This window comes from Lonchura striata, chromosome 1 (assembly GCF_046129695.1).
Source record: "Lonchura striata isolate bLonStr1 chromosome 1, bLonStr1.mat, whole genome shotgun sequence".
NCBI lineage: Eukaryota > Metazoa > Chordata > Aves > Passeriformes > Estrildidae > Lonchura > Lonchura striata.
The window spans coordinates 84,423,277-84,442,819 of NC_134603.1; the positions used below are offsets into that span (position 1 = coordinate 84,423,277).

General features: G+C 39.4%; 1 protein-coding gene across 1 annotated transcript in view; it reads left to right on the forward strand.

The window, feature by feature from the left end:
- The window catches only part of COL15A1 (collagen type XV alpha 1 chain), a 120,489-nt gene that overhangs the window by 94,108 nt on the left and 6,838 nt on the right, over positions 1–19,543 (forward strand). Inside the window, exons 26-37 of the mRNA XM_021553386.3 lie at positions 663–740; positions 861–896; positions 5,159–5,212; positions 5,293–5,352; positions 7,170–7,238; positions 7,593–7,634; positions 9,985–10,030; positions 10,629–10,718; positions 13,604–13,653; positions 15,416–15,526; positions 16,883–17,027; positions 19,001–19,018. Coding sequence (XP_021409061.2) covers positions 663–740; positions 861–896; positions 5,159–5,212; positions 5,293–5,352; positions 7,170–7,238; positions 7,593–7,634; positions 9,985–10,030; positions 10,629–10,718; positions 13,604–13,653; positions 15,416–15,526; positions 16,883–17,027; positions 19,001–19,018 — 799 coding nt within the window. The remainder of the gene's footprint in view (positions 1–662; positions 741–860; positions 897–5,158; positions 5,213–5,292; positions 5,353–7,169; positions 7,239–7,592; positions 7,635–9,984; positions 10,031–10,628; positions 10,719–13,603; positions 13,654–15,415; positions 15,527–16,882; positions 17,028–19,000; positions 19,019–19,543) is intronic.

Consider the following 19,543-nt stretch of genomic DNA (forward strand, 5'->3'; position numbering starts at 1 on the left):
TCTTTCCTGAGATCTTGGGAAAGGTGCTGTAGCAAGCTGCCTGAGATAGGAAAAGTTACAGCTGAAAGATCCATAGTGGGAACCATGCACTTAGCACTGAGAAGTGATAATCCGTGGTGGTATAACAGGAATGCAGAGGGTCACAGTTTGAGTGCTGGGACCTGGCCTTTATTAAAGTTAATGAGATTGCATCATACCAGCCATATAGAGAGAATGATTCATGCTTTCCTGATAATAAAATCTGAATATTTACTGGTCTAGCAAGATGGTGCATTTCCAGCAGGATTTACTGACCATTAAGGTGATGGTACACAAGAAGACACCAGTAACCTGTCTGCCTTTGGCAGAGACCTTTTGTGAACACAGCATGTTTCACATAGTTACTCTATGGAGAGCAAATTATGTGGGGTTTTTTTTATTATTTTTTAGTAAGAACTTCTTAATCTCAGGGAGATATTTTTAGTGTACTTTATTTTTTTTTAGAAAGATCATCTCTCTTCTTCGCCAGAATCAAGATTTACCCTACTCATGCTGATATCACTTTATGTTTGATATCACAGCATGACTAATCTGTCATGCTTCAAACAAAAGTAATGCTGCCCTGACTTCTTTTGATTCACTGGGAATTGCTTTGTAAGCAGTAATTACTCTGATAATTGCAGGGTGAAAAGGGAGAACCAGGAGCTATCATTTCTGCTGATGGATCTTTAACTGAATTATTAGGAAGAAAAGGAGAGAAGGTGAGCTAATACTGTGTTGTGTTCCTCCAGAATTATTTGGTGGCCATGTTACCAGCCACCTCTGCTAGACTTTGTGGGAATTCTCCTTGTCATTGCTCTCTCTGTGTTGGTCCTCAACAGGGTGAAGCTGGAGTGATGGGACCAGTGGGACCAATGGTAAGATGATTCCAAAGAAGAATGGTTTCTTATTTTTTAATTTTGCTTTGGCCTTACAGATATTAGTAAATGTAAAGGTAGTATGGTTTAGCTTTTCATTCCTTCTGAGTAGGGATGATAAGGAGAATTCATGCTTCAGGGTCATCAGTGTCCTTCAGAAAAAAATGTGTTTGTTACATATGTGGTAACATATGTAACTACTGCAGAGCTTAAATTCTGGTAGAACAAATGTATCTGTTACTGTCTAAGCCATCAGTGAAATATTGTCAGATGTATGACTCTGAGTGAACTGGGTTTGTTTAGCTCTGAAGATAAAAGACTGAGAGGAGCTCTAATTGCTCCCTGCTGTGTCTTGAAAAGGAATCATTAAAAAAAAAAGTCAGGTCCTTCTCAGAGGTACACAGTAAAAAGAGAAGTAACAAGGATCACAAGTTCCAGCTTGTGACATATATCGATATAAAGGCAAAAATTCACATTAAAAGTGATTAAACAAAGAAATGGGTGTCCAGAGATGTGGATGACAGCCTGGTCAGGGAGAGAGAAATGGCAAGAGTTTCTCACAGTGGCTTGTGAGAATTTTTAGGGAGTTGTAGGAATGTGATAACTTGTTAGTATAAAGAATCTGCAGGTGGTGTTTTTCCACCTTGTTTTTTCTGTTCTTCTCAAGGACGGTGTGAGAAAGATGTTTTATTAACTGGCTAATCAAGTAGAATGTATCGTATCAGTCTATATAAGCTGAAGAATCCTTTGTATTAAAGCTTCCTTTTTTCCTCTTTCCTCTTGTTCTCTCATCTGTTCTTGTGTCATATTTGGAGCAAGGGGACACAGAGAGATGATGGATTCTGGAACAAGGTGTTGAGTGGCATGACCTAACCTACAAGCCTAATGTACAAGTTTGTCTTGTATGCAAGGGGTTTTGCAAGAGGGTGACACTCTTTCCACCTTAATTATTCTCTGTTTGTATGATTTACATTAAAACAACTAATTGCATTGGCTCAATTTCTGTCAATGCCAATAAATTGCAACTGTGTTGGATTCTGAGAAAGTTGTACACCAGGCAGTAGAGTAAGACCATGTACCAAAATCAGGATTTAGAGGCCTGCTTTCAAGTATTTGGTCTGATACTTTTGACTGGATATGGGAGGTTGTAAGAAAGCACAATAAATTAGTTATAAAATAAGAACAGTGGCCCAGACTCAGCAGTGTTAGGGCACCAATTTCTTCTGTCTAGTATTCAAAAAATCAAGGATGTAAAGGATGTTTCTTTGCTTCTGCTTTTGATGTATCCTGGTGACTGTTATGGCTTAGTGAATGTTAGTAGAGTGCTGACATTTCTGTACATGAAGGTGTGTAGGAGATTTTTACATTCATTTCTGTAGCTTTCCAAAGGGGATAACTGGGTGCTGAAGAACTGCTTTTTAAATTATTTTGTGTATCAGAATCCCTGAGGAGGCTATCCTAACTTACCAGAAAGGATGTTCCTTATCCTTCTCCTTGTATGACTGCAAGATTATCTACCCTTTCAACTTGACACAATAACTTTGAATAAAAGCAGACTTCAGAGATGACCTTATGCACGTCACTGTGTGGAGCAGGTCTCTTTAATTCAGGAACTTATCAAGTGAAGTTTTCAACAACTCTTAGGATAGAAATTCCACAACCTTTCTGGGCAGCGCATTCCAGACATATGAAAAACTTTGGAGTAAAAAAAATTTTCCTTATATTTATTTGGAATTCCTCATGTTCTGGCTTGCGTTCACTGCTACTTGCTGTGCATCCTGCATCCAGCAGACATGTCCTTTTCCTCTCAGCCCCAAACTCTGTGTTTTACATCTTCTTTTATACTGCCATGAGTTGCATCATACAGTTCGGCAAGTAGATAAGGAAGGTCTTGCCAGCACTGGTGGGAATGGTTACACTTCAGGAAAGTTTGGCACATGGAGCCTGTCTCAAGGCTTTGCTCAGCCAGTTCTCTTCTGAGCACAGAACTCCTCTTTGATCATTGCTGGTAATGGGGTGATACAATTTGGTGTTGTTCCATAGGAAAAAAATCCATCTGTACTTAGTGTGAGGCCTGTACAGCAAAAATATACATCTTCAAGTGCTGCACCAGAAATTCTGACAGATAACTTGTTAAAGGTTTTAGTGCAATGGTTCTGTTCCACTTTGCTCCAAGTGAGTCTCTGGCCCAGGAACAACTTTGAGGTAGCAGGGTAATCTGATTGTTCCTCTTTGCTCTTAGACCTATACACAAATTTCCAGAATTTAAGATCAAATCCCTAGTCATTGCTCTGCTCCTTTTTGAGACTTCAGATGAGCAGACAGTAGGATCACAGGAGCTTGGAGCACAAGGAGCTACAACGAAGCAGTAGTTTGGCAGATGGAACTAGAGATAGTCAGGAGGTCAGTACAGTTGTTAGCAAAAGCAGAAGCAACAGACTGAACCCAGGCTCCTGCCACCGGAGAAATGAGAATCTTTTATATGCTGGATTATGCTGTTCCCTGTCGGTGAAGCACTTAGTAAGAACCTCAGTGTCAGTCTGCCCAGATCTACTGTGCTGTTGTAATTGAAACTTCGGTGGTAAGAAAAACTCCTGTGGCTTCCATACTTCCTTCTTTTACTTCTAGCTGTGATGGCTGGTTTGTCCCAGGGAGTTGCTAACACCTGACAGACTGGGCTGGTACTTAGAGGAAATAGTAAAAGTGGCCCCAGTTTACACAACTCTCACATTGTTAATGTTTGAAATCCCAGTTAAACCATGGGATCAGACACGGCTTTTTATTTAAACTGAAAAAGAAGTCTGTTTCTAATTGTCCTCACTGCTGAATAAAGTTCAGATTTACATAATCTTTAAAGGCTCAGGTACCAGAGAGTGGTAGGAAAATAGGAAAATGGTTTTGGATTGCTTTTTTTTTTAAGATTGTGGATTGCTTTTTTTTTCCCCAAACATCATTACTGGATATGATATCATGGAAAGGTGAGTTGAATTTTGAAATTTTGGGGCACAATATTGAAATTCACCAGCAATCTTTTGCCTTCTTGAGACATGGATATTAACTTTGATCACATGGGTAGAAATTGCCTTCAAACAGAAAATAAAATAGAAGATTAATAAAAGTCTTACCACCTGCAAGTCGTTTCAGCTGACAATAAATTCAGCTTTAAATTCTGATTACAATGGTGACATTATAAATGAATATGTTCATATGGTAACTGCTTATGAATTTCAGGTCTAATCCAGTCTTCAGTTTCAGCAGGAGAAAAATTACAACAATTAATCCATTAATTTCAGCTAGATTATAAGAGAAACTGTCTTTTTCATCAGATAAATTTTTCATTAATGTACATATCACTTTTCACTGAAAAGATATCATGTGAAGGGTTAAACACACCCACTATCACATGTAAGTGGTATCTGTGTGAGATCTACAGACAGATTATTTAACAAGTAATGCAAGAAGGAGTATCTCAGCATTTCAGCAGACTGAAAAAAGGAAATGAAACCAGATAGGCTGACACAAATGTGAAGAGGTTGTCTAGACCCTTGTGGTTTCTGTGAGTTTCAGAAAGCTGACATAAGTTGAAAGTTTGTAGATCCTCAGATTTGCTGCTTTTTGTTGATCACTCACAGGCTGCCTAGGAGCTGCATGCTTTCAAATGCCCCATCATAGGCCATCCATAGTCTTGGGCCACCTTTCCCAGGCAGCCTGCTTGTCCCCTCTTTTTCCAGTGGCTTGTATTACTTTGTGGAGCCTGCTGAGTCAGTCAAACTTGTATAAAGAAGGAAAGAGTCTGTTTCAACTATCAGCCCCATGAATCCACAAACCCAGGCTGGTGAGAGGCATGTAGAAGCCTGGTACTGCATGAATTCTTAGGCCAATCCACAGATACTTCCTCACAGAGCCTGATTCAAAAATAATTAGAAATAAAAAAGGAGGGGGGGAAGAAGATGAGCAAAGAATACATCTCTAACTTCATTTTCTTTTCCTGACTGATGCATTTAATTTTTCTTCAATACATGGTGAATCAGTTTTGAATTGCACACCCTACAAGGGTCTGGGAATGCAGACTTCATTTCAGATAGGTGACTGTAACATGTAGCCCTCAGCTTCTGAGATCACTCAGGAGAGCAAGCAGAGACAGTGTTCTGTGCAGTCTCTATAGGCAGTCACAGACAGATTTTTAATGTACTGTTTCTTATTCTAAGTAATCAAATATAGGTCAACAAAATGGGTCATAATGACTTTTTTTTGTTGTTCAGGGACCAATAGGACCTACTGGACCCAAAGGAGAGCTTGGCTTCCCAGGACGCCCAGTATGTATTATACTCTCAAGTGAGATAAAGATAGGAAAGCTTGCTTCTGACACGTACTAAATTATTTCTATTTATTTCAGGGCCGTCCAGGACTGAATGGTCTGAGAGGTGTGAAAGGTGATCGAGGTGAAGCACTTAATGTAAGTTTATTGTATTTCAATTAGTTGAAAATAAAATCTGTTAAAATCTGAAGTCTGATTTATATTGATTATTTTCAAATTATGATAGGACTAAAAACCTGAGATGTTCTAAAAATAGTTGTGTTTCTGCTACTTTTCCTATCTAGCAGCAGTCATTGAAAAGTCATCTTCTTGGTCTGTCTGGGCAGTTCTTGCAGATACACATAGTTGTGTCAGCTCCCAGGTGCAACAGTTATGTGTGCCACTCACTGCTACCATAGCAGCTTCAAATAACAAAGGATTTGGAATTCCAGTTTTTTTATATATGTCAAAGACTTCCTGATCCAGGCCACCAGTGTGACTTCTCATGATGTGAAGATACTCCCACAGGTTCTGACCTTTCTAGCCCAGGTACAAACAACACTTGAGCATATCACAGGGAAGTGGTATCTACCTTACCAACAAGGAGATACTCACTAATACCTGCTACCTGCTATGCTTGCCATGTACATGTATCCAAAACAATGACCTCTGCACAGAGGACAGCATATTCATGCTCACCTACAACCTGTAATTGTGGAATGACAAGTGATGAACCAAGCTCCTGTTGTTGTAAGTCTGCCCTCATTAAAAGATTTCAGACAAGTTATCTCATGACAAACATTGAAACTGGCCCACACAAGAACTAGCACTGCAATAAGCTTCACAACAGCAGAGTCATTTGTGTGGTTGTTCTGATGTCATGCAACTATCTGTGCTAAGAAAATGGGTACCCATACCACAACAGCAGCTAATGCTATTTCATCTGCATCAGAGATAATGCTAGAAAAAATTTACAACGGTATGTTACTATTTTAGCATAAAGTCAGTATCACTGTATTTCAGTAGAGAACTTTTTTGTAAATGGATTCTGTTATAGAAAGCCTCTGGTTCTAGTTTTTTCAAAAAAAAAAAAAACAGCACACAAATTGCAAGGCACAAGTGTCTTTTCTTTCTAGACAATAAATATAAGTGAGATGATACTGCTTTATGTGAGTAACAGGGAGACTGAGAATTGGTAGGTATTTTTGCAGAATTTGTAAGTATTTTGGTATCTCCACAGTAAAAAAAGACCAGATACTGAATGTGGCTTACACCCCTAGAAGAAGGTATAAATAGAAACATAGTTCCTGGAAAGTGAAAACAAGTTAGACAAATGCGAATTGGAAGAAAATGACAGGAAAAATTACTACCCATTGACAGAAAATATAAGAATAGATTTTCCTTTCCTCCATATCTTCAAATAATATTAAAGTTCATTTTCTGGATTGTCTGCCTTAACCACACAAAAGATATTATAGCAATATAGCTAGATGATGTACACCAGGCTGACAGGTTAAAGCAAACAAGCAAACAAAAGAGGCTTCATGTTCTAGTAGTCCTTCCTGGAGTGCTCAGGGAAGATAAAATCTAATGGATCTCTAATTTTTGATGAGATTACATATGTCACCATACAGAAAGTTGCATTGATGTGAACTGAAAGGTGAAAACAGCCTTGTGCCAAGTTTTCAAATTACACAGTTAAGAGCTGACATGCATTTTTTGTAAAAGGCAGTCACGCCTCCAGTCTACCAGGGTTCCACATGGTTGCTAATTAGCATGTACATATCTGACTGGCACTTGAAAATGTATGAATCTTAGCAGTTTTGAGAGATCTAGATCAGTGTCAAATACCTAATTTTCCTTGGATGAGAGATATACTGACATTAGTTTCAATATTCAGTGCTTTAGGTGTTCCAGTTTGCAGTCGGGGTTTATTTTTTGTCTACTATCTTCCTTCTTTCACTTTCTCTTTCCAGGGTCTTCCTGGCTTGCCTGGACCCCCAGGGCCCCCCGGACCTCCAGGACGTATTCTTTTTATCAAAGGAGTAAGTGCAACTGGGGATCAGTGACTGGTTTGTAGCAGAAATATGCTGCTCTAGAAGCAGTCTGCAAAAGGAAACATCAAAACTGGTTTCAATCTACACCGCTCATTGTGGATGACCTTGTTTGTGTGCAGAGAAAAAAGATCTCTTAACCAAAGCCAGTGTCAGGGAAGAGTTTTGTCCCCACGGCCCCACAGAGAGGGATGACAGATCTGGCAGCCAGCTGGGCTTTCTTCTAGGGAGGTGGTGGTTTTGTTTCCAGGCTTAGCCCCATCATGACTGTTAGGTTTATATGGTGTGTTACATGCTGTATCATACCTATGCTCATTAAAGTAATTTCCCTCCTGTTTTCAATAGACAGTTTTCCCAGTCCCTCCCAGGCCTCATTGCAAAATGCCAGTAAGTGACACATGCAGAATCTGCTCTTAGCAGGATGCATGGCCATAACAGAACATAACCAAAGCAGCTGTACACCTAAACACCATAACCTTGCAGCTTTTCTCCCCCTGCCTTCTGCTTTGCACCAGAGATGTGTTTTACTTGTTCCTCAGGATAATAGATTTTCAAGTGTTTAGCCATTTATGAAAACTTAGCCATGTATAAAATATATAACAGAACGAAAAACACTGGACTCTTTTGCTTAAAGTACTTGATTGCTTGTTTTTCTAATACTTTCAATGCCTTTCAAAGCTTGTGTTTCCATAGTTTAGGAGTTGCTTTGGGGACCTGAATGTGTATGCATACAGGTACATGTATTTTTAGTTATATGTATAGATACAGTCCCCATGTTGTTATGTCCTTAGTTGTTTTTCATTTCCCTGGCCAAAATAACATTTGTTATGTGTTTCATTGTGGCATGAAAAATGCATCAGAAAAGAGAGATCATGTTCTTTATTTGACCCTCAAATGCACTGTTCACATAGAATTGCAGCCAGTGAAGATCTGCCCCTCCTTTTCAAAGAGTATGACAAAGCCTTCAAAGCACCTGCAGTTTCACACATAGTATGAAAAGAAAGGAGATGGGTTTCATATTTTCAGAATATGAAAATATAAAAATTCAATTTTTGTTTAATGAATTACAGAAATTGCATCCTAGAATGAATGGTGAGTATAGTTCCGTCCTGGAAATATTTTCCCTAGGGCAATATCCAACTGTGGCATATGTACTTGGAAAGGATTCTGTCTTTGGGAGCCACAGTCCACCTCTGAATAGTGTAGGGTTATACTTTTCTGTTAAACAGTATAGCTCCAAGTAATACTGTGCTTTCTCCTCCAATTTGCATTCCAGTTCTTTTTCGCTGATTTTAGAGAAACAGCTCTTGACTTCCTCTACACGAAATTTATTGATACTCATCATCACCCTAACCTTACTGCTGAAAAAAGTTGTATCCCAACTTGTGATCTTTTCAGAGAATTAATGATAAATAGCCATACCAATTACCATAAATAAATATGGTAATTTTCCATTTCTACATTTTTTGCCTACCACCTCCACACATCATTTTTTTACCTCTGAATTTCTCCCTTAAATCTTCTCACTCCCATTGTATAACATTGTAGTACAGTGATAACATATGTCCATAATCACATACGTATTTGTCAGCCTCACTTCTGAAACCTGACTGGATGAGGCCCTGAACAGCCTGCTGTAGTTGATCCTCCTTCAGGGTAGACAACCTCCAGAGATGCCTTCCAGCCTCAACTCTCCTCTGATTCTCTGTGGAATGATTCAGATAAAACAAGCCTATTTTCTCTGAATTTCAGCTAATAATAGCCACTTTTCCAGAAGGTTACCATCAGTGAAAAATAGCACTAACTTTAATGTGCACAAGTAAAAACATGTACTTGTAAACATCTCTTCATGCATCTGAGTGTGCTGGATAGATTTGTCCTACATCTGTGAGTAATCTCCTAAACCTATCCAAGTTCATAGATAAGAAGTCTGCTGTTCATGCCTACATAAATGAGTGCCGATAAAGAACTACAGACTGAAGCCCTCCAGTTTTTCTTCATGGGCACTGAACTTCTGAAGTTAATGGAGCTATCCATGTGAGTAAGACTTCTGTGGGCTAGTACTACAGGATTAGCCAGATGCAGCAACTTCCATTTTTTCATACACTTACTTAGTTTCCTATAAAGAGTACTAGAAAGTACCGAGATTTCCAAGCCTTGTGCTATATTTCAGTTCCTACATTGTCCCTGTTTTGAAGACAGGCACAGAGGTAGGTAGCATGCCCACTGTTGTTACAGGTAGCTGGTGACAGAATAGGGTAGACTAGAATAGCTTCTGTCTCCCCACTGTGGTTTCAATGCATTTGAAGCACAGGTTAACATCAGACATAACATAGCCCTAGTCTGATGAAGAGTATTATAAACACAAGCTGTTATCTCAGGATCAAAAATCAAATTCTGCTTCCAAACACAGTATTGTAAATTCAGAATTGTTCTTGGAGAATGAGTTTTCTGATGCTTCACTGGCACAACTGAGAGTAGGATTTGCTGATGCCCCCAATATGCATGATATTACCCTTTTGCTGAAAGCATGCTGCATGTCAAAGAGTGTGTAATCCTCATAAAAATTTGATCAGCTAATACTCAGACCCTGTCAAAGTGGAGATAATCCCAGAGTGTTGTTATAATATTTACTAGCATGCAAACTTGCCAGGCTTTTCAGTCACGTCGCACTAAGAAATGCATTGCCATTGATTAATATGTGTGGATAATTTGTAATGGATTTTTTCATCTGAAGGTGAGCCCTCCCTATACTGGAAATCAAGAAGTTCTTAATGACCATGGTGGGTAATTCTTTTCTTCTACCTTGGTTTAAATAAGTTATTTTATTTATTTTTTTATTTTTTTGAAGGGAAGGGAAGGGAAGGGAAGGGAAGGGAAGGGAAGGGAAGGGAAGGGAAGGGAAGGGAAGGGAAGGGAAGGGAAGGGAAGGGAAGGGAAGGGAAGGGAAGGGAAGGGAAGGGAAGGGAAGGGAAGGGAAGGGAAGGGAAGGGAAGGGAAGGGAAGGGAAGGGAAGGGAAGGGAAGGGAAGGGAAGATGTAGTATGCAACACTCATTCGTAATTGAGAACTGTTTCTGCATCTCCTCCAGTGAAATTCACAAATGGAAAAATAGAACCAGAGGATCTTAGGCTGGGTGGTTAGGGAAAGGGGAGTAAAAGATTGACTTGTGAGAGAGAGATTGTCTTGCACATGTTGGGGTTGATAAGAGAAGACAGTCAGACAGCCATTCAAAGATCATGAGTGACAGAAGCATGGAGGGACAGGAACCATGTGTCCCACATACATGGAAAAGTCTGCACCCACTTTCAGTGTTTGGTTTTCACTGCTACAGTCTCTGCTGTTTTCAAGTTCTTATGAACTTGTGATGCTATTGTGGCAGGTGGCAAAACAAATGGAGATTCCTGGGAACTGCACAGTTCAGCACACTTAAAGGGAGAAAAGGGAGACAGAGGTGCTCCAGGACCACCAGGTATACTAAATCTGTCATTAACATCCTGTGGAGGAATATATGTCTAACTTGAAAAGCAATTCAGCAAGATACTTGGACAGTTATCTCTGCTGCCTTACCTGCCTAGAGATTTACTCCATGTTCATTGATGAACTGACACAGAGAACAGCAAAGCTCGGAATGTTACCCAAAATGTCTTCTGAAAACACAGACTGCACATTTGTGAGCATTATGAATGTGTTAAGTACAAGAATAGATATTTAAATGTAAGTGGCTGGTCACAGATTTTTTTTACATTTTAGAAGAACATCTAGGGCACTTCCTGAGATTCATTTTGTTGTCAGTCTTTCTGAGTCAATTGCGCTATCAATCCAATGCTTCACATTTCAGGGTAATACACCTGTGCATTATGAGTTCAAGGCAGTCAGATGTTGCTGACAGTCCCACTTCTAACAGGAGGGGGAAATAGATTATTTCCATTTCAACCAATTTTTAAATATTTTCTGGTTTATTTGTGAAAATCGTGAAGCATCTGTGTGCACTAAAGTACCAATCACTGGCAGTAGGAGCATCATAAGAATTATTCCTCACCCAAGGATTAGCTTTCTGTGTCAAAAAGTTGATACACATTGCTAATTCTTACAAATCCAAAAAGAGTTACAGAAAGAAGCATCTGTTTGAAAATACTGTAAATACAAACAATTAATTCTCTGTAAACTTTTTGAAAGCTCATTTATTGAGATAAGGCTTTGATCAGTGAGAGAAATAATTTGAAAAATAAAAGGCATTATATTGAATTAGTGTTGCTATGCCATATTTATAGTAATTTTCCTTTAATGCATTGATAATAACTATATTCTCCCCATATATGTTGATCTCACTAGATCAACATGGATATTTCTGTTTTTGTTCTAAAGACATAATTCTGCTGACTAAAGATGATGTTTTAATTATTTTGAAGACAACATCTGTTTATTGTGATAAAATCAATTTCCTGTCTTGTCCTCATTAATTTTTATTCTGATCCAATATTTTAAAATAAGCAGTTAGCAATTTCCAGTCATCAATAAACTTGTCAAAAGAATAAAAAAGAAACTTTCCCAAACAAAAAATAAAATTTTCTCTTCAGTGCTGGCTTATCCACCACAAATATATCTGTTCATTTCCAGGTTCTGTACTGAATGCAAATTATTGTCTTAGAAGTACTTTCTTGCCTATATCTGATGATTTCAGGTGCTTCATAAAAAGATTATGAGAGGATTGTTCTTAAGATTTTGCTGTAAAACTGCAGCTAGTAAAGAATGGGGAAAATAACACCACAATTCTGATTAAACTGAAAACTCAATTCATTTTTCTCCTAAAATAACAGAGATCTATTAATTTGATACAACAGATCAACTGGCTCCAACATTTTGTTCAACATGAAGTTGAAGCATGCTAGCTAAGACCAATTCTGTTGCTGCTTTTAAAAATATTCCTATTTGGTTTTTTGCTTAATGACGTAGTTGCTAAAATATTATTTCATACAAAGCAGTTCTCTAATTCTTACCGGTGCCCACATAACCACAGACAGGGAAAATCTACAAACCAGTAGTTTCATAATTAAACTACAGGAAATTTTCTGAGGGGAAAGTGGATGGAACTCTTTCCACTACATTTGTTGGGTTCCAGGAACCAGAAAAGCTTTTTGAACTGTGGCATTTGTAGTTGCATGCAGTGGATTTATTTTCTGCTTCTCACAAAATGTTACCTCTCCAATCTTATAAACAGGTTCTATTGATTGATAACATGTTAAAATATGAAGCCAACACAAAAAGTGTGAGAGCAAACTCAACAGCCATGGGCTTCATTCAGACCTAGACTCCTTGATGGTCATCCTAGAAAGACCTCAGATAGTGCTCACTGTAGAGATTAATACTAAGCAACATCTGAGAAGGACACCTGCCATTCCACCTGTCCATTCCCTTCCCCTCACAAGGATCAAGCAGATCACTGCTGCAAGCTGTAATTGATAAGGCTGGAATAAAATCCAAACAGGGGCCATAATGAGAATACTTTTTGGCCCCACAATGTCTGCTTGATTTAACTTTATCTGAGGTGGCACACTGGGAAATGAGCCCTATGGCTGGCAGAGGGTTGGGCTCAAGGATCTCAAAAATTAATCAAAACACATTTGAAGAAAATGCACTGAACTGTTATGGGAAGCTGCAAAATACGTTGGTTTGGTTTTTTTTTTTTTTTTTCCCCAAATAGATACCAAGCAGATAACATCTGAAGGCTTTTCGAACCTTTTGTGCTGGCTTGACAGCTTTGGCTGACCAACATTGGCAGAAAACACGAGTGGTATAACCATTGAATCTGATATTGGTTTTCATTGCAGAAAAATGTCAAGGAAGAGTTATTGTATAATTGTTGCAGCACAGCAGCAGCACTACCTATTTCTCTTGTCAGTTCTGGTACTTGTTTTTGCAGGAAAGATCACACATCTACTGATGGATCACTCCACTACCAGCAAAACATATGAAAAGCTTCTATTTTACCTTGGCTTGCATCAAAGGGGTTAACATGGATACTTCTCTTTCACTCCTCTTTCCAGCTGCTGTATTTTCAGAAAACTGGGAATTTTTCATATTTGAGCCTTCTTTGCTTCTAATTTTTCTGAAATCCCAATCAGATTCAGAAATTTTTAAGGTGGAAGAGTGACAGACAAGGCACAGACAAGATAGGCTGTATAAGTCTTGCTTTGTTAGGAAACCAAACTAAAAATATGTTTGATATAAAGGTTAATGCCATTATTGTAAATAGTTTTCCTTTGAACTCCTAAACCAGTAATACCAAAAGCAATACTTTTAAAAGGAAAATTACAGTTAATTATTGTACTATATTGTATTGTCTTCATTTTTCAGGTCCACCTCTGCCTCCATCATATTTCAGCCATTTTATTAATAGCATAAAGGTAATTATATCCCATTTGTGTTTGAGTTCTGCTAAGCTTTTTTTAAAGTGTACTTTACTATAAATAAAGCACAAACCAATGCAACATGGTGAAATATACAAATATAAGGGTATCAGCAATTACAAATTATATTCATTTCTTAAACTCCAGCTACATAGGCAAGTTTATAGCAACTATAGAGATAGCAGTCATCAGAGGTCTATAAAGATTACTTTTGAAAGAAACTTCATTACTGAGGCTTTTTACCTTCCCAGTGGTATTAGAGTGAGTCATAATTCACTGTTACCTAACATATCTGCATTAAATGAATGCTTTTGTTTCCATGCCAGCTCAGGTAAAAGACATCCATTACCTAAAGGGCTTCTAGAACACTGGGTGAGGGGAAAAGGGGGTGGAAATCACTTCCATGTCATGTTATTTCTCTTTTAAGCACACTGAATAGAATTAAATTATGGAAACTACTTTTCCTGGAAGCTCTTACAGCAAAGTATACCCATACATTGATTTGTTTAGTCTCTCTCTGTTTCATTATTTCCTTGACTGCTTCAAGTGACAAAAATTAATAAAAATATGATATTATTTTAAATGTTTTTATGTGAATAGGACTCTATCAATAGAACAACTGAAAAAATGTGAATCAAATTATCATTTAATGATACTACCAAAAGTGTTGTGCTGACAGTCTCTTGGAAGAACTCTTAATGCTGCCTGGTTTTAGGATCTTATTTCTGCTTGGCTGAGTACACCAAAGTTATTCCTATGGCATAAAGTGTCCCATGTATGTGGCAAAGCCAATAGGATTTCTTTGACCTTACAGTGTAATGTATGTAGCTTTACAGATTTAGCTGCCAATAACTCATTTTTTATCTAGTCCTTCCACTCCCCAAAATGGCCTGGAATAAAGAAGCTTTTTGCATCATGATAACTGGGAATCTACAAAGACTAAAAGACAGAAGAGGAACTATAAATAGCCATGTCCTCTGGCTGCCTGCAGATATCTGCCATTCTGGCTTTGCCCTTTGCCTCTTCTATCCACAGGTTTATTTCTCAGAAACATGAAAAAACTCAACCAAAAAAAAAAAAAAAATGAAGGGGGAAAAAAAGCAGGCAGAAAAAAATAATGTGGGAGGAATGCATAAATGCTGTGGCTCATCTTGGACAGAGACATAATAATGTAGTAATTAAATGCTGCTTCTTACCTATTGCTCTGTTTCCCAAACTGATGTTCAGCCATGCAAAACAGAAGACATACTGTTTCAAGTGTTTGCAATTTTGTGTAGGGTCTCTTCTGTTATCCCTATACACACTCCTACCCTCCTCTGCTCACTTTGTTACATACTTTCAAATAGCTGTCCATTCAATGTCAATCTTGCTTTGGTTTCTCCTTGGTGAAGGAGGAAAGCACAAAGCCAGGCTTTTATGCTTCCTCCAGCTCTCTCTTCACCTCCAGCTACAGCAGTGAACAAGGTTTTGCTGGACAGAATAGCAGGAAATAGCAACAGAGGCAGTTTCTCTGCCTCCACCAAACCTCACCTCCCCTAGCCCTTGCCCTGAGTGAGCCTTGCAGCCCCAATAGAGAAAGCATTCCTTTTCATCCCATATCACAGAAGAAGAAGAAAGTCATGTTTAAAACATTTCAAGCAGGTGCTCTCCTTTACCTTTTCCTTTATAAACTCAGAGATTTCATGTAAATATAAAAGCTCAGTGCATTGTGCTCTGGTCTCACTTCAGCTCAACATTTTAAAATACATTTTCTTCAAAGGGTGAAAAAGGAGACAATGGAGTCACCGGTGTAAAAGGAGAAAAAGGAGAACCAAATGGAGGGTTTTTTCTGACAGGACCTCCTGGACCACCTGGAAGACCAGGATTAATTGTAAGTCATGCAGGTTGTAGAATGGGAATATTTATGACTACCCATTTAGAATTAGTTTAGAAGGCACTAAAAAGAGACAAACATCAGGATTGCTAGGAACGATACAAAAATTTACATGCTAAGCATTAAGTGAATAGGAAAAAATTGCATTAAGTGTAAACAGAGACACTTCACTGTTGTGCATAGAATTACTTTGCTATGAAATACTGACATAATATTGTGCTCAGCTGTCTCATATAGCTACACCAGTATCTAGATCATGCTATTAACAGCATTACAAATCAAAGCAGCATGTATAATTTGTGACACTACTACTTATACTCCTGTAAATACCAAAATAGGCCATATAAAGTTAGTCAGAAGCTGACTTGAAAATTACTGGCCATCTAAATAATTAATCCTGTTTTCCTAGTAATCAGAAAAATATGACTGAAAAGACCAGTGTGTAGCTATCTGGACCATTTCCATAAAATTCAGCCTGTCTTCTGTCTACCTTTTAATTTTATCTTCTGGCAATTGCCACCACAGCTGCTTTGGAATAAAATGCACCAGTTCTTTAGAAGCTAGTTTATCCCTGGGATCTGGCAACAAATAAATTAATTGCATTCCTCTATTGCCATATCTGTGTCAAGAGCCATGAATGAATGGGCCACAGCTGAGGATGAAGTGTTAGGTTAGCAAGACCATCTTTAAAAGTCCCTCTGGTTCTATTCCACATTGCTGAGAACTGCTTCCCTGCTTAGAAACTGTTCTACTGGCACAGCTGAGCTGTCCTTGTCCTGGGTCCAACGTGTTCCATGTCTGCAGATTGGTGTGGGCACAGGGAGCAGAAGTCTTCCTCACTCAGGCTGAGGACTCACTGCTAAACTGGAAATGAAGGGAGTTATGTGTTTTTATTCTGCAAGTCTGGAAGCTGGAGAGGTTAAAGGCTAACATTTGATCACAGGAGGGAGAAGATAGCACTCATCATGAGGTGTACACCTTGCATAGACACACTTTACATTAAAGTTTTCCACAAACTCTCTGAGCCCATCAAAGCAAGCAGTCTCAGCATGAGCAGAGTAGAGATCCAGGACTTTGAGAGCACTGCTGAGAGTTTTGCAGGTATCAGCTGCTCGGGGATACATATAAGAATTTTCAGAAAGCTTTCTGAATTTAAATCCTTGACTTTATTTCGATATGTGGTTAAAATTTTCATTTTCCATTATACCCATGCTTCCTTGGAGAAAATTACATACAGACTCATGTCTAAATGGCTGTGTAGTGGCAGGCACCTGGTAAATGTTGCCACCAGAGATGATGGCCCTGCAGCAGTGAAATCAATACATTCAAGGAAATTATTTTCATCTCTGACAGGGACCAAAAGGGGACTCAGTTGTTGGACCCAGAGGACCTCCAGGATTACCTGGACTACCTGGCTTACCAGGTTATGGAAAAATTGGACCTCCTGGCCCACCTGGACCACCTGGACCACCAGGCCCCCCTGCAATATATGGCTCAGGTGAGCTTTTCAGTGCATATGCAAGTGTACAGCTACATGCCCACAACCCACACATGACCAATTTTTCATACCTGCCCACCCTCTCTGCATACCTGAATCAGGTTGTTCCCTGCTCTCCTCCTGCCCTCCACCAATTTCTCCTAGGTGAGGAGTTGGAACTAAGAGCACAAAGGGGACCATTTCTCTGCAGACAGTTTTCACTGACTAGTGCCATGGAAGTGCTGTTGCATGAAGGATCTTGCTGTGGTTGTGGCTGGGAGGAAATCTATTTAGTAGAGATAGGTTACCTTGACAGCTTTGCAAAATCCATCAAATTGATCAGCTGGCAAAATCTGGGACAAAACACTCTTCTTGTGGGGAATAGAATTAAATCCAGCTGGTGGCCAACATAGGGGGTTTTTCCCAGGGCTCAGTATTGAGTCCAGACCTATCAAATATCAATTATCTGTTCAGGGGATCAAATGTACACTTTAGTGAGTTTGCCCCCAGACTGGGCGGGAAGTTTCTACAGATGGGTCTGGACAGTCTGAACCAATGGTCCAAGGTCAACTCTGTGAGGGTCAGTGAGGCCAAATGCCAGGTCCTGCATTTGCATTTGTGTCACAACTCCATGCAGAGTGGCTGGAAAGCTGCCCAGCAGAAAAGGACCTGAGGGTGCTGGTTGGCTGTTGCTGAACATGAGCCAGCAATGCCCAGGTGGCCAAGAAGACCAAGGGCATCCTGGCCTGTATGCGAATAATGTGGCCAGCAGGACCAGTGCAGTGATTGTCCCACTGTACTCAGCACTGGTGAGGCCCCAACTCAAATTCTGTGCTCAGTTTTGAGCCCCTCATGACAAGAATGCAGCACATTGAGGTGCTGGAGAAGGGAGTCAAGCTGGGGAAGGGTCTGGAGCACAAGTCCTGTGAAGAGCAGCTGAGGCAGCTGGGGGTATTTAGCCTGGAGCAAAGGAGGTCCAGGGGTGACCTTATCACTCGCCACAAATGCCTGAAAGGTGGGTGTATCCAGGAGGGGCAGTATCTTCTCCCAGATTACAAGCAACAGGACAAGAGGAAATGGCCCCAGGTTGTACCAGGGGAGGTTTAAATTGGATATTAGGAAATTTTTTTTCACCTAAAGGATTGCCACTGGGACAGGCTGCCCAGGGAAGTGGTTGAGTCACCATCTCTGGAAGTGTAACTGTGGGACAGGTAACTTAGAGACGTGTTAGTAGCAGACTTTGCAGTTCTGGGTGCTGCCGGTGGAGGTGATGATCTTAAGGGTCTTTTGTAGCCCAAGTGCTTCTCTAATTTTCTGGTGAAAAGTCAGTACTCACAGTAGAGTTTAGGTCTAGAATCAGACTTCTGGAGAACTGGTTCTAAAAACTAGTTTCTATGCAAATGTTGAATAGAAATGAAACTTCAGATTGCTTACTCTGCCTCTAATGGTTTTCAACTTATGAGTTAGAAAAGAAGCAAAATGTGCCACAATTAGTCGCATCAAGAGAGATGACATAAAAGGGAGTATGTAGTTAGAAAGTAGGTGTCAGAGTTCAAGACATTTATGCTTTTGACTCCTTTTGGGCCAAGGTTTCCTAGTGACAAGCCTCATACTGTTAATGTCCAGCCCTGGGTTCTGATGGATGGGGTCCTGGGCTCCTCTGACATTACTTGATAGGTATGTCTGAGAAAATGACCGATTCCTCTGTCTAGAATCTGTGACCAGCATGGGAATCCAGCCAGGTAAAACCAGAGCAGGGCATTCCTTAATCTCAGCTGAAGATGGTGTACTAATAGAAAGGGAGACATTACCTGAATAGAGATGCTGTAACAGAGATCTGTTCTTCCTAAAGTTTTGACAGGTCTAGCAAAAACAGGATCTCCATTCATGAGAACAATTAGCCTGTTTTTCCACAACACCTATGCTTCCAGTATGCTAATTTGACGTATCTCTCTTCAATTTTTTCTCTCTGGGTATTTCTTGAACCTGACCAGGCCTCATTTACACAGCAGGTGAGACTTCTGTTCTGTCATCCTGTCAATATTTTAATTTAGTGTCTATCAGAAGTGTTCATCCTCTGAATAATATTTGAGAAAGAAAAAATCCTTAAAATGGTCAACATTGGAACATAGGCTTTATGTGAACCGGTCCTTGACCATCAAGATACAGACAGATCTGCAGCATCCATGAGGCACATAAAGGTCTTCAGGCCTTTTCCTGTGTAATTTAGATTAAGTACTTCTGGATATTAGCTAAGAGACCCAGTCGGACAAAACAAATCATTATTAGTATTCCATCCCTATATTTTAATTTATGCTCTCTGCCATTAGTCTTCATCATCCTCCTACACATTTTCCTCTTTGCTTTGTAAAAAGGTTCTTTAGGCAGCACAGATTTTACTAAATGTTTGGAACAGATGTTTTTCCCTATCTTCGAGGTTCAGTTATCTCTTTTAAATCTATTACTACCTGTAATTATGGAGTTCACATACTGTAGTACTGAGTTCACGTACACAATATGGGGAAAGAGGAATAGCT